The sequence below is a fragment of the Numenius arquata genome, chromosome 3 (genome assembly GCF_964106895.1).
Source record: "Numenius arquata chromosome 3, bNumArq3.hap1.1, whole genome shotgun sequence".
Taxonomy (NCBI): Eukaryota; Metazoa; Chordata; class Aves; order Charadriiformes; family Scolopacidae; genus Numenius; species Numenius arquata.
The window spans coordinates 54,261,642-54,277,440 of NC_133578.1; the positions used below are offsets into that span (position 1 = coordinate 54,261,642).

At 43.7% G+C, this 15,799-nt stretch overlaps 1 protein-coding gene across 1 annotated transcript in view; it reads left to right on the top strand.

Annotated features, from left to right (window-relative positions):
• The window catches only part of LAPTM4B (lysosomal protein transmembrane 4 beta), a 58,468-nt gene that overhangs the window by 22,202 nt on the left and 20,467 nt on the right, over positions 1 to 15,799 (top strand). Inside the window, exons 3-5 of the mRNA XM_074145549.1 lie at positions 1,426 to 1,499; positions 2,150 to 2,272; positions 10,367 to 10,465. Of these exons, the coding sequence (XP_074001650.1) occupies positions 1,426 to 1,499; positions 2,150 to 2,272; positions 10,367 to 10,465 (296 nt within the window). The remainder of the gene's footprint in view (positions 1 to 1,425; positions 1,500 to 2,149; positions 2,273 to 10,366; positions 10,466 to 15,799) is intronic.

Consider the following 15,799-nt stretch of genomic DNA (forward strand, 5'->3'; position numbering starts at 1 on the left):
CAGAGGATCAAGGACTGGGTCTTTTGTCTTCTACATGGATGATCATACTGGTAGGCTGGAAAAAATGACAGACAAGGCTTAGTCCTTCCTTTCCAGCCATGACCCATGTGACCCTGCAGTGCTGCCTGGTGGTGGTAGGTGAGACCTGTCCACAGCTGTCATCAGATGAGGACCTTTCAGGGACTTTGATGCAGGCTGCAGGGCACCTACCCAGAACTTCTTTTTGATGCAGCTGGGAAGGTGCAGGGATGGTCCCGTACTGTGGGATGCTCCTCATCATGTGCTGGACTTGGATGTTTTGACAACTCTGTGATTAAATGGAGGTGTCTTCACATTTTGAGTGCCTCCAAAGTCAGGCAGTGATGAGTAGTGAACAGCTTGAACACTGTCATGTATTTGTGTGTCTCAAGTCCACGAAATGTCTCATCGAAGCAGGTAGTTAAAATGCACCTGGTGACAGCAATGTGACCAGCAGGTACCTCACAGGCACCGACAGAGGTAGGGTGTCCTATATACCTCATGTCCTCTCTTCTCTTTGTGCTCTGGCTTAGCCTCAGAAAAGTAGTTGCAATGTCCAGTTGCACTCCCAAACTCACAATGAGGTCGGGTTCAGAAGTAAACTTCTGGTGTCCTGACTGTGGCCTGTAATGATAGCAATGGGAGATGTGTACAAAAAGACCAAACATATGTAATTTTTTCCCTCAGGAGCTCCCTCCAGCTGTTTGTGGCTTGGGAACTCCTTCAATCTAATGAAAAGTTAATTGAAAGCTGAGCATCTATAGAAGAAAAAGATAGGAGTCCTGTAATTACTCTGATCAAAACCTTAAAAGAATATTTTACTTCCTTTACTACTTCACCTTTCCTGACAGTTGTATACTCATTAATAAATGGTATATCTCTGTAGTATTCTTGGTTGAAATGAAAATTTCCAAGATGTTATATCTGCTCTAAGATGCCTCTACCTGCTAGTTTTGCTTTCAAACATTTGTTTCTCCTTTTCCAGAGTTTTTAGAGATATGTGAGCAATGGTATACAGCAGCTATTAGTGCAAAAACAATCTGTAGTGCAGAAAAGCAGACACTTTCTGAGTACAGATGTCATTGTCACTGGCAAAACAGTCTTCTTGTCAAGACTGCTTTGATTTTTTAAAATCTTCAGAAAAATTAAACCATTCATGGCATCTCAACTGCCTCATAGAGGGTGCAGAGGTTTGCACCGTGTAATCACTGTCTGTGCTTCTCATATTTAGGAGGTTTTCCACAAGAGCCAGAGATTTCTTCCAGCAATGGCTGAATGATGCACCTGACCCCATTTCCACCCAATTCCCACCCTGCCCTTTGAGATGCTCTGCACGAGGTAGATGGCAAAATAACTGAACCAAGCTCTGAATTTATCTGCAATCATTTTGATGTGTTTCTCTTCCAGATATGTGCATTGCCACTGCAATTTCTCTTCTTATGATTCTGATCTGTGCAATGGCTACATATGGAGCATATAAGGTAATTCATTTTATTAGGTGAAGACATGAATCAAGTGAACTATACAACTCTGTATAAAGAAAATTAAGGCAATTGTTTTCTGACAATTTCTTGCTTAGTTACTTAGCTGAAAACTGAGGGGGGGAGCGGGAAAAAGTCAGAGGCAGCAGAACTGGTTTCTTGGATGAGTGGTACCCCAGGGCCCCGTGATGTAGGCAGGAAGACTGCCCAGTTGTGTTGACTGCCTGCAGTTTCACATATGAGTAAGCTCTGGGCAAACTGTGAATTCAGAGAACTAAATCTTGTTCCTACCAAAATTAAGGGGATTTTTTTTTCCTGTTCACCTCCCAAGCCTGTGGTTTTTTGCAATATTAATCCTATTAATTAGGAGAAAAAAGAGTGTAATGTGGTTTCTAAATGTCCCCGTAAAACAAGTCGTGGGACTGACTTACACCACATGTATTACTGCAGTTCAGCAGCCAAGCTGGCTTGGGCAACCCTTTTGGCTGAATGTCATATTTCTTTTAGCTGATTTAACAAGGTCTTTTCTCTTATGGCTTCATGAAATGTAATGCAACGTGTCAAATATTCCTTAGATTTTAGTGCAGAAAGACATCTATCCTTCTATTTAAACTTGTGGCTGATGATTTTTTAATTTATTTCCTTTTTAGCAACATGCAGCTTGGATCATCCCTTTCTTCTGTTACCAGATCTTTGACTTTGCTCTCAACACGTTGGTTGCCATCAGTGTACTCGTCTATCCCAGCACAATTCAGGACTACCTTCGCCAACTGGTAAATCACTGGATGTTCACAAGCCTTTGCAGGGGACGGGCAGGGGGGGAGGGGGGAACTGTGCAAGGTGCACTGTTTGTCCTGTATTTTTAGCCAACGATTTACTGCTGACTTCCTATGCAGCTCTTGAAAAGCCCTCTCAGTCTTTGCTAGTCTGTGTTCAACATCCTTGCAAGGTTACACTACTAACTTATTACAGTATTTGTGCAGAGCTCTGGAGTTTTGCAACGTTGTGGAAGCTCTCAGCACTACTTCATTTAGAATGAGACTCATACTGCAAGACATAGATAATAAGTAATTGCTTTTGGATTCGGACTTAATGCGTTCATATCCAGTGGCTTATTTTTGGTGCTATTTCGAGGATATTTTGTTGCTCATTTCAATTTATTTGGTGACATTAACACAGATTTCATTAGGCAGGAGTTTGATTCAATGAAGGTTTATTTTTGCTAGAAAATATTATTGAATTCTGTCTTAGGGACAGAATTAGAGGCAGCCTTCTTGCCACGGTCTGCTTTTGCCAAACATCCTGCCAGTATTGTGCAAGCTTACAGGACGTGACTGCAACCACCTACAGCAAAGACAAGAGCCCGCCAGCCTGTGCCATCACAGGACCACATGCCACGTCCGGCAAACTTCAGGCAGAATTGCAGAGCTCTGGGAGAAGCAAACGCTGCTGCTGTGTCTGAAAATCTGCCTTAAGAACCTGAATACAGATTAGCTTGGCTGTGAACTTTGTTATGTGGATGGAAAACTAGCCAGGGCAGTATAAATAACAGGTAATGAGAAACAGCAGGCAGATAAGTAGCCACACAAATCTGCGGGAAGAGGCAATCTGTCAAGCCAGTGAGAGCTGGGATGCATCAGGGGCCTGTTATCCTTTGCCTTATTTAACACCCGCCTGCATTCACGGCTGATGCTGCACTGGAAGAGAAGTAGAGGAATAATTCAAAAGGTTCTCAGAGATACGAGTGGAAAAGAGCAAATTACAGCCACAGCTTGGTGAGTGCTTGAAGCTGGCACTGCCGCTGGCTGGAGTCCTTCCCCTGCAGTCCCTTGCTTCTGCATCGGTGCCAGCCCTGATCTTGTAGCAGCACAAGTGTCTGTGTGGCTGCAGGAACTCCCCCGCCTTCCCAGAGCATCAGTCGTGACCAGGTTTTACTCAGCCTTGGTCACTGTGTGAGAACGTGAGGGGAGCAGGCTGGGAGCTGCACACCGAAAAGCCCCTGCTCTTCTGCTGAAAACCTGGTGCCACATTTGGAGGCGGCTCACCAGGAGGGCAGAGAGTAGCTGATTCTCTTGAAATGTCTGCTGAAACATAACTGTCGTTCCTGCAGGTAAAAAAACCCAAATAGTCCCTTCCCTAGCGGAAATACAAGGAGTAGGCCTTGGAAGGTGTTGGGAACGGTGCAGCAGAGTACTTTGTCAGCCACGTTGCTGCTCCAGAGGATTGAAACCTCTGGTTGCACACATCTTTGTCTTGCTGTTGTAAATCATTTTCCGGATTGGTAATGAAATACCGCAAGACTTCAGGAGTGCTAAACTGTCTGTGCTCAAAAGGGCAAGGGGGATTTCCAGGATAATTATAGGCTGATTAGCCTGACATTGCTACCAAGCAGAATAACAGAAGTGCTGAGATGAGACTCAATTGATAAAGGATTAGACCAGAGGAATATGATTAATGACTGCCAGCACAGTTTCACGGAAAATCAGTCCTGCAGGCAAACTCATTTTCTTTCACTGACAGGATTACTGCCTTCGTCAATAAAGAGGGGCAGGGGCATAATAGACTTTTGTAAGACATTTGACTTCACAGCATGATGCTCAGAGCAACAATAAAGCACTAGATCGATAAAGGATGTATCAAATGGATTAGAAGAGGGTAGCTGGCAGACTGCAAAGGTTGTGGTCAAGTTGACCATCTGCCAATGAGTTTCCGTTTTGGGTAGAGGAAGGTCTCCCAGAATCAACACTGGGTCTCATGCTCTTCTTGACTTCCATTAATAACCTTAGTACCCAACAAGCCATTCACAAAGGCTAACGTCAGCCTTGGGAGATCTTCCCCAATCTCACTGTCCAGAGGAATCAAGTCCTCTAGTGGGAGGTTGTGAGCAGGAGCCTAATCCAGCTATTCTGTGTCATCCTCTGAAAGACCCTATTGCCCAAAGTGAGGACATACCTGCATTTCCCAGAAGCAGTGCTTGTGCCTTTTCCCAGCAAAATCACTGCTAATAAAACCTGTGGCTGACACAGAGATCAATGAAGAAGTAAATAACACTAAGGACAGAGTCATTAATCAGCATGAGCTAGGCTGACTGAGAATCTGAATTCAGTCATTAATGTGTGTTACATTGCTAAATGCAAAAAAATGTAAAAAAAAAAGGAGGAATATAGATGAGCACGCAGTATGGTAACTGTACCTGGGATGCAGTGACCCCTGTAAGCAGTCTAGGGAACTAAGTGCCAAAACAAGAGTCCCCAGGTTTTTTGCTGTTCCCCAAAACTGCTCATGGGCTTTGTGGACAGAAAAAGCCAGCAATGAATAGTAACATAGAGGAGACTTTCCTTCTCAGTTGGTGACTAGATTTCATCTTTCTGGGTGTAAAGAACAATGCTCAAAAGTCAGAAAACATGCAGAAAAGTTCCTCTGAAAACTATATAAAAGCTGGATAGGTTGTAGTACGATGAGAGACAATCAGCTTTTCCTGCTTCATTTACCAAGAGGTGATGCCATTACAGTTTTCATATGCAGAATAATGAGGTATTTAAAGGTTTTTTAAGATAGATAAGAGGCATAATGATAATGAGGAGCTAAAAGCTAATCCAAATGAAGTTCATTTAGAAACAAGGAGTCATTTCTGTTTTGTCATTCACAGTGGAGATTAGTGATTGGCAAAAACTAGCAAGAGCTGTGATGAATCTTGTACAATTAATGTCACCTGTTCAACAAAGTTTTGAAGCTGCTCTGCATCAGCTTTGAAGCTGTTCATGCCTCCTGTGTCTTAGCTGTGGTCCCAGGCACAAGTGGCTCAATAGGAACCCCTCCTATCCTTACCTGGAAGGGCCACATCAGTTGGCAAAAGGTTGTTGCATTTGGTTCAGAGCAAATACACTCTGTCTGGGGTGCCAAAAGAGTAAGGGAGAGGTGAAGCTCACATCCACTGGTAGCAGATACTCAGACACACAATGAGACAGAACTAAAATCAAGCTTTTGAAGTTTTTAGCAATAATGCCATCAATGCAGTGCTAGCACTCAAATATTGTTAAACAAGCTTGTATCTGTGGACTTTTTTCTCCTGTCTTTTAATAATACTCACGGTAAATAGGTTTGTCATCTCAAACACCGCGTTTAGAACAAGACTGCAGTTAATACCTTTGTCCCTGTAGGTGAGACCTGAGTCATGCCAGCTGGGTGTGATCCCTCCTGATGATTTATAAATAAGCTCTAGAGTCATCTTGCCCTCACCCCCTTTGCAGAGGTCTGCCAAGATAGGCAGAAAGCAAGCAAGGGGATTGTGTTTCTTCCTGGCATTCTTACAGTTCTTGGTCCTCTAAAACTGCTTTGAATTTGGGGAACGATATTTTAGGGAGCACAGGTCCATAAGCGAAATGAAAAATCCCAATCATTCTCCAAATCCATTATTAAATATCTGCAAGAAGGTATGCATTAGGTAATGGAATATATTTGGCAGTCTCAGAAGAACATTTTTTTCGTGCTCTGAGGTGAAACCCCCATGTTTTTAACCATTTCTACTTGCCTACGCTAGTATCTGGAATTATGTTATCTGTTCATTTTGGTGCTCATCTGGCGGATTTCAGTCTATCACTGATGAGTTGCAAGCTACTGTGAAACCCTCCATGTACTTTTAGCAGGATGATAACTGAGTACCATCAATAGGGTAGGCAGAGCCCCGGCTGAAAATGTTGCGATTGTAAAATAGAGAACATTGTGTTCACAGGGTATTTGGTAATGTCAGCCTTTACTGGCTGCTTCTTTCAGAGGCACAAGTATCTTTGGAATCTTTTTGTTGCCTTTTAATACCCAGTTGCACACAGGTGTGCCACTTAATTCCCATAAATTGCAAGAGCATCTCAGCGTGAAGGCTCATGTGAAATAAGTAGACGTTACAAATCTAGCATTTGAAATGTTGTGTGGCGATCACATGACAAAACTTTCCAAGGGTTATATTGGACATCTTGGTCATTATCACTGTTACTAGAAAAACAAAAACCTACACATACAGTAAATCCAACATGTATAAAATAAAAATAATTTTAGTTCTTGGAGCAGTAGTGGTCTAAAGCTGTTTGACCTAAAGCACATTTATTTTCTTAAGCCTCACTAAATCTTTGATATACGAGCTTTCTAAAGCCTTCAAATTAAACACTTCATCTTCTGTCATTTGATAACAGTACACAAAATGAATTGAAGCAGAGGTGCAGAACAGGCTAGTCTGCAACTGAGTTATGCAAACTTGTTTTTTATTACAGTACAGGACTATTACAGCTCACCTAAAGAATATTTCAAATTGTATTAAATAGCTTTACTATGGCACTACCTGCAATGCTGCTGCTAATAATTCAGGTGGTATCAGTCACGCTTTAAAATCCTAGCGAAAACATCTAGAGAACATAAAAGAGATTAAACTTTAAGAAATTATTCCTATAAACTAAAGCTTAAAAAAGGAATATGCTTTCTGGCATTGTTAATGCCACTTTATAATTCCAAAGAAGAAGAAATTCTACAGACACATTACTTTTTCTTTCAGTTTTGTAAGATTCAGATATTCAGAGGATAGTAACTGTTGAATGAGAATCCACACCAGCTTTTAAAGTGGATTTTTTGTGGTCCAAAGGGAAGGAAAACATGAAAGTTTATGCAAGCAAGCTGAGGGAATGAGAAAGGGCTACAGCCTTGGACTTTTTATTCTTCTTGTGTATTTGTACAAAGTCAATGCTGTAGAAATATACTTTCCATACAAGTTTTAGATTCTTTTTAAGTGTCTAATGGAGTTTTGCTATGTATAAGCAGTATTTTTTTTTTTAAATTGAAAGTTTACCGGGTATATTATTATGTATGCAGCCTGCTCTGTGTCCATGACAAGGTTATAAATGACATTTTAATTATGACTTTAGCATGCCAGTGCCACCCCACTACAACTACCTCTTGTTTGTACAGATTATTTCATCATGTTCTGATGCAAAATCACTCCTGTATTTCCAGTGACAAGCTTGATTTTTCCCACCCAGCCATATTTCAGTCTCAGCTTCATCAAACCTTGCACAACATTTGACACTGAGCTTTTCCCAGAAGTTGTAGCACTGAGTCCGGGACCTTCCCAGCAGCAGGATTTCAGCTACTGGTCTCCCCACAAGAGAGCAAAGCCCACACACAAGAGCAGAATTTCTTTTTACACCTTGTACACCCCTATTGGTGTTCAGGCTTATCACGACAGCCAGTGGAGGGCAATAGGTGTTTGATTTATCTGAGCCACTGTCAGTACCCATTTTCCATGGGACTGAATGAGACTTTGGGAGCAGCTACTGCCCTGGGTGGACACCAAGGGCCACCTGATGGCACCAGATCCATGATGGTGCCTGCACCCAAAAAGCCTGGAGCAAGCCAAGATACTTCTTATCATCTTTCCTGCTTCTTTGGCAAAAGATGCAGGTTTTACAAATTACTTTTCTTACTGTACTGAAGGGATTTGTAGTTGGGAGTCAAGATCAGGCTGCTCATAGGCCAGCCCGGCCAAGCCAGTGTTAAACGTCTTCTGGTCAGCAGGTGCCACTGGCCTGGTTAGCAAACAAAGGGAGGTTATTCCATGCTGACCCAATGCCCCTGGGCTATTCATCACAGCCCCGGAAGCTCTCTCTCTCCCACACAGCAAGCTGGGAAGCTCTAGAACGGGCCAGCTTCATTTTTCATGCCCCACACCAAGATCTCCCAGGTGCCTGTGGTGGGGGAAGCCGCTGTATGGATGCAACACCCACCACCTCGCTGGGGCTTGCTTACACCTCACATCTCTTCAGGACAGACACACAGAAAGATGAGCCTGAAGGGGACAAACCACAGCATTTGCCCCTCACACGTTGTCCTCGCTTGCTGCTTTTGAATTATTGTCCTTTCACCTGAAACACTGCTGGTGTAAGAGAGGACCAGGCATTACTCTGCTGGCCAGTGCTGCTCCCAACTTGGCCAGAGCTCATGGTTCCAGCAGATCTTCCTGCTCTTCAAGGTAGCAGGAACTTTCCTGGTCATTTTCCTGCCCTCCTCTTGCCCCTGTGCAAATCACAGTTGAGTTGGTGTCCGGAAACAAGCCATTAGGTTATGGCCGAGACCCCAGCATGCAGTCATCCAGTTTTTGACTGGTTCCCAAAAAACAGACTGTGGGAGGATCAAAGCCTTGCTAGGATTTTTTTTTTTTTTATTACCTTCACAAACTAGTTTGACTAGGTTTTTAATGGTAGGTCAGTACTAAAAAAATTGTTTTGGGGCTGTGTCACTGTAACTGGCCTTAACTGACTGGACCTTCTAACCACACGCACAGTCTCCCTCCTGCAAGCAGGAGGTCAGACTATGTCGTTGATACTTAAATTTTCTCCACATAGGGCTTGAGTTTATTTTTCAGTGCATCTTTTCTTGGCATATGCTCTTGCTTTCTTGGTGGCTGCATCCACTATATTTAGCAATAACCTCCTGTGGGGGGAAAAAAAAAAAAAAAGAAGAAAAAAAAGCAGCAACTTATTGAATTATAGCAAGCTAGTTTCCTACAAAAGCTGTACCTCGACAAAGAAAATAGCGTGATAAAAACTTCAGCCATGAAATTCAGTGCAGGCCAAGAAGCATTGCTGTCAAGAAGCGGAAAATGTGCTTATGTAACGTTTTTCTGCAAACAGTTACAGCTGCTGTTGATGTTAACCACTCTGAACAGTTCATGGAAGCGCTAAATAAAGAGCTATTCTCACCAGCAGCTGTCCCAAAAAAAAAAAAAATAGAATTTCCTGGTGCACTGGGCTGAGTGCTGGTATAAGGGGTATTAAGAGGTTACTCTGGTTTTATACCATCATCACCAAGAATACAGTTATAGCTCGGTCTAGTTAATTGTCCTGACAAGGATGCAGAGCTGGCCTGGTTAAGTAATTAGACCTGTAAGGGAAAAGGGGATTGTGTGTGGAAGGAGCTAATGCATTCAGTTATAACGAGCGAGTGTTTCAGCAGAGCTATCTTTTGTGGAGAGCAGCTCTGTCTGTGAACAATGGTTTATTCTAACTGAAACAGGAACTTGTGACTTGAGATATTTCAAAACGGTTTGGAACATTCATTTTAAAGGGTGTGTTTTCTTTAAGCAGTAACAAATACAGTGAAATATTTTTAGAGGTTGTTTTTCAGCCAGTGATCCAAAACTGTTTCACAATTGTAAATCACTAGAGCCTATGCTAAGTAGGAAGATTAATTTTGTCACCTCTATTTCATGTATGAGATAAGAGAAGGACCTGGAGCACATTTTGATTTGAAATCATGACATTGCTCTCCTGTAGGAGCAATGCCGGAGGGCATGCACTCAGCAGCACTAACATGTGCTCCTGGAGAAGTAGTCCAAATTTAGTCAAAATAAGATAGAGCAGAGTAAACCTCTTTTGGTCAAATATTTAGGTCCAGCTTTTCCTGTTTTGACTTTCTGGAAGGATCTGCTACTTGTCTTTGGCAACCAGTGCCAGTACAAGTTAATAAGTACAGGAATTTCCTGCTGTTGCCCAAGATGGCAGATTTCCTGCTGCAAAGCTCCCAGAGAGATGTCCTTTGCTAATCTGTGTCAGATACAAACCCATTGTGCACAGAGGAGAAGAGCCCACACCAGATACACAGCAAACACAAACCCCACAGCCCTCCAGGGAGTGTTTGGCAGCTGAGTCTTTGCAATGCCTCTTCCAGCCAAACTTACTGAAACTGGTTCTCGGTGCAGAGAGCTCCAGATTTAGTAGATCACAGCAAGTTTTTTAAGCTGTTAATTATAGAGTGCACTCATTGAATGGCTCTCAAATGACTCGTGAGATTAACTTACAGTGTTTTGCTTATTTTTGCTTATGCAGCCCACCAATTTTCCCTACAAGGAAGAGATTATGTCTGTGAACCCTACATGTCTGGTTGTGATTATCCTCCTTTTCATAAGTATCATTTTGGCTTTTAAGGTAAGTGCATTACTGTGTATGAAGTCTACTTCTGGTCATGGGTTGAATGTCCCTTGCTGGGAGGCCTGGCTTTAGAACAGAGCTAGGGCGCTACAGACCAGGCAGCCTGACAGATATACAAAGCAAAGTGATAGACATTATGGAAAAAAAGCAGAAAATCTCAAAGACAAACACATGAACATATAGGCCACAACAGGGAAGCATGATGCTTGCAGGGGGAGCTCATGACATAAATCCTTTGAAGGAGCAGATCATCCAGTGGACAAGGCAGAGCCTGTTGATACAGACTTTGTGGTTTTTCAAAAGGTGTTTGGCAGAGTCTCTCATCAAAGGTTTTAAAAGACACCCTAAGATGTGTAGGGACAAGAGGAAAGGTAATCTTATGGACTGTAGCTAGGAAATAGAGAATAAGGAAAAATTACCAGTCATTACAACCAGATGCAGTACTCCAGCTGGGGTCTCACGAGAACAGAGTAGAGGGACAGAATCATCTCCCTTGTGGTGGTTAGAAATAGATCCAGACAATCCCTCCTGGGAGGGACAACATAAAGGACTGTCACACCAGGCAGCAAAAGAGCACAGGGAGTGATGATTCATTTGCTGTTATGCAAACCTCACAGGTGAGAGGCCTGGAGGTGGCAGGTACCAGACAAAGGGAGATGTAGCATCGCCCAGCACAGCCGGAAAGGGCTCATGTGAAACCCCCACACCCAGGTTCATGCTCCAGCGAGGTCAGCCCCCACCTGCTGTGCAGGGCAGGAGTCCAAAAGGAGCTCAGAATAAGATCAGACAAATCAACGTGTGAAAAATAACCACCTGTGGCACAACTAGTCCCCTGAGCCTTGGACCTCTTGGAAAGTATGCTGGCCTGTTTGCCCTCTTCTTGCACCCTTCTGCACGTTTCTCACAGTGCAGCGCTGCTGGCCTTGTATTTCTCATGTTGGGTTTTATTTCAGAATAGTTCTTGCTCTTTCTATGCAGAGCAGTTATGCATTAGAGAAGTCCCAAAGAGCCCCAGTGGCACCGCGGATGTTGCTTCCAGACAATAGATTTGACAACATGGACAGGGAAAGTTATTGTGACAAAAAAGGGTGATTAGGTTATTGAAGCTACTACAAAAGTGAAAAAACCCAACCAGATAGGGTATTTTAAGGTGCTGTTGGAAGTGATATTCACTTTTCTTCTGTGATTTAGAAATATAATTTAGCCATCTGGCTTTGTATGTTCACAGCTGTACAGTTGATTTTGTTTGCACCTTTAAGAAATACATATGAATGTAGTAAATACGTAGATCTGTCAGGTGCCATGAGGTATGTGCCTCTACATTTCTTAAATACAAACATTAGCCCATTTTTACCCCAGGTAGGTGGGGGGCAAGTATGGCAAGGAAGTCTCAAGCTTATAAAAAAAATGCAACTAAAATCAGAATGGCAAAAAAACTTACTACAGGAAAAAAAGAAACATAAGAAATTAATAGTGCAAAAGACTTACTTTGTTTTAAAGTGGCTAACACGTGTTTTTTCCAGGAGTATATGTGGCTCTTATAATGCTCATTCTAGCAAATGAGTCACAAAAAATATGACTCACACAGAAACATATGCTAAATTCCAGTTAACATTTTGATTTGAATTTCTTGTGTTTCCAGAAGAGCTGCTATGCAGATTTATGGAATCTGCTCCATGAAAAGAAAGCTGGACACTATCAGATGCATCACACTTTATCACTGATAGACTTAAAGATGGTACCACATTTATATACTGAAAGTGAAAAGGTACTGTGCATAAAAATATGCCTGAGCTCCCTCTCCTGCTGGATTTTGACTAGAAATAGGGAGAGAAACCAAAACATTGTGACCTAGGAAAAGCTGCATTCAGGAAATATAAAACAGAATCACATAATTCCTCAGAAACATTTGGTGTTATGACACTCTTGTTTTGGATGAAGCTACATGCAAAGGAAAACACTATTGCTCAAAAAATCACGATATAGCAGCATTAGGTGGTGGGTTTCTGCTCTGCAGTCATGGGATTGTGGAAAGGGAAGCAGGGGACGAGGGAGGGTAGTAAGAAAGCGAGCCAGCTAACCACACACAAACACTTGTCTTTTAGTCCTTAGGATTTACTTGGATCTGAAGCAGCTAATGGATATTTCAGGTGCTTCTGTGCTGAATTTTTCTCAGAGTAGACCAAAATGTGTTGTTCCATTTACTGTGTTTGTCTAGAAACTGAACCAGAGTCACATACCATGAAATATAAGTGCTTCCTATCTGGCTGAGGAAGGACATCCAGCAGCATAAATGTATTTATATACATGTACACAGGACTTCAAATGGCACATAGCTAACACGGTGGCTTTCGAATTGTGCCCTCCTCTGCAGCTGATCTGGGGAACAGGGCTGCAGTTTCCTCCAGCCTCCTCCAGTTTTCCTCCAGCTGCTGAGACAGAACGGCTGAGACTTCAACCTCCCCGCCACGGGCAAAGCCCCCAGACCCAAATGAGCTAGGGGTAGGTGAGCACAGACATAATCAGAAGAAACCCTTCCCCAAGCTGCCCTGAGCACTCTGCAGCTGCTGAGTATGGCCTCTTCTCTTATTTTTGACCTTTCTTTTTCTGGAAAGTGGGTAGGAAGAGGCGGTTGCCAGTGAGGCAGCTGAACAGTATTCCAGCTCAGTGAGACAGGCTGATCTTCAGCAAACTGAATATTAACCCTGGTCTCCGTAATATGCCCACAATCTCTGTGTATGAGGTCTTGAGACTGGGAATGAGACCACTGTGCATGTCCTGGTGTCCTCAGCAGACGGGAAAGGGTGACGCAGAATGAAGTTTTATGACCCAGAGAGAAGTGTTTTATCACCCTGAGAGATTTCGTGTCTCAGCCCAGGGGAATGCCTCCTGGCAGGGCTAACCCTGATGTACAGCACATCGCCCCAGCATCATGCTGCTTTCCCACAGGGGTGATGGAGCAGCAGTCAGGACCACCAGCACATCCCCAACAGCCAAGCTCTGACTCCCGCTCCCAGCACAGAGCCATGAGGTTGCCACCTGCCCCACAGAAGCCCGGGGCAGGTCCCAGCACCGGGCTTGCTGGTGGCAGGGTACTTACAGGATTGACTTACACCTCTCCAAAGCAGGCATCATTTACTTTAAATTGCATGCCCTAATATGTGTGACCGTGAGCCAACAGATGATGTCCTGGCCCGTATAACGTGTCTTTAAAGTGTTGCAGGCCAGTAGTTTGATTTGACAACATTAATTCTTTTCAGTCACAGCATTTCTTAGCAGGTATAAGGAGTAAATCTTATACAGCCTTTTTATACTCAGAAGATACACAATCTAGTGTGCTGAGAAAATGGATTTAATTGCAGATTTCATCAGCACAGCAACCCATTGTTTCTCCTCCTGCAGCACTGACGTGTGAAATACAAGTGGCTAACTGATCTGCCATTAGCATCCCTCTGAAATCTTCATATACTTTTCAGTTTGTGTAGAAATCCTTATCTCATTTTTACCAGTTACTGAAGACCAGCCCATCTCTGTAAATAGCAAATCCAAAGCAGCTGGAGAATAAAATGGGACTCAGTGCAGACGGCTCCTAGCCCGAGGGGGCTCTGTTGGGTCTGCAGCGTTCACCCTGCGTTGGCTGCCAGCGCGGGAGCTGCCCAGAGGGCTGCCGTGACCCAGATCGGCACAGACTTTTCCTTGCTGCATTACAAGAAACGGCAGGATACAGCAACCTCTAATTTCCACAAACACGCCGGTCAGTCAGCTGGCCGGGCATGTGTCTGATGAGCCGGAATTGTGCAGTACCTTACTGTTGTTTTGCAGCTTAACAAGTGCATGTGCAATACCAACGGCGAGAGGCAGGGTTATAAAGTTTTGTGGGTTTCAGTTCCTTAGGGACTAAAGTCGTTTACGACCCTTCAGGCGGGAAGACTGAAAGCTGGTAGAAGTAGGCACCGTGCCTGTTTCCACACTCAGCCCTTCTTGGGCACCCATCCTTTCACATCCTTTTTGCTGCCCCCCCCAAAAGGCATGTGTCAGCAGCCTGTGCTGTGGTATGGGGGAATACCACTAAGGGGGGGTTAGGCTGAAGTGACTTTAATGCCTTTTACGCAGGGCCTATTCCAACTGTGAACATTGGTCTCCTGAGAGAAAAAATCGATATATTTATATACTGCGTGTCCAGCCACATATTTTAAAGCAGTATTGGAAACCTCAGCCAAGTTTTTCAGGAAAAAAAATGGTAATTGAATCAGCAGTTCCATTTAACGGTTCAGCGGTATCAGTAGAAAACAGCAATTAGGAACAAGTTTAAAGAAGAAGTTAGAGGTTGAGGAAACGAGTTTCCATGACTCACGATTTGCAGGCCAGCAGCACGTATCCAAAGCGCTCGGATAAAGACATGCTATGAGCTGCCGCCGCTCTCAGCCATTTGTGGGTCAGTGTCTCCGGGCCAATTACTCGGTGTGTGCTGGCAGATGACCTCTTTAATTCAGACTCTGGAATGGACCTCACCCACTGAGAAACAGCCGGTGCAGGCAGGAGCAGGGCTGATAAGAGCTAGGGCGCAGGGACGGGTGAGCTGTAAGGGTTCATTGGGCGGTGAAATGTGTTTTATTCACCGCGTGTTACAGAATGGGAGCATTCAGAAATAAATCTCCCACCAGCTTCTCCCAGATAAGACGGTATTACAGGAAACAAAGCTTCCCTCAGTTTGGATTTTAACAGGAGGAGCATAGAAATTGGTTTGCAAATAGGTAGGCTTAATGTAAAGGGTTTCTTACGAAGATGGGTAGTGTCCCCCAGAAGTGTATATGTGTATGTACGTATATGCCTTTACACCACTTGGTTCAGTAGCCTAGGGCAGGCTTGCAGAGCCTGCAGCCCAGGCTGTAGAGCCAGCCTAACCTTCTCTTAAAACTCAGCATCCTCCAGAAGCCTTTTACTCTCCCCATTCAATGGTAGAAAGTATTGTCACAACCTGTGACAGCTCCAAGTCATCCAGGGTCTGTAAGACACCATAGAGAAGAGGAAGCAAACTTACTGGATTTCAGCCATCTCAGTCCCAGTGGAAAAAACGTCTTCCTGATCTGCAAGCGAGCCACCAGTGAGTCATGTGGCATCCCAAAAAACACAGCTCATGTGTGACAGCTCTGGGGAGGGAGGAAGCACAGGGCAGCTCAAAAGGATAAGAAGCTCTTGGAAGGTCATCAGTGCAAGTGAGTCACAAAAGCATGACTCACTCAGAGTGAGACACACATGCAAATCCAATCAGCGCTGGCAGTTTAATTTGCACGCGCTAGGTTTGTGAAAGAACTGCTATGCAGGACCTAC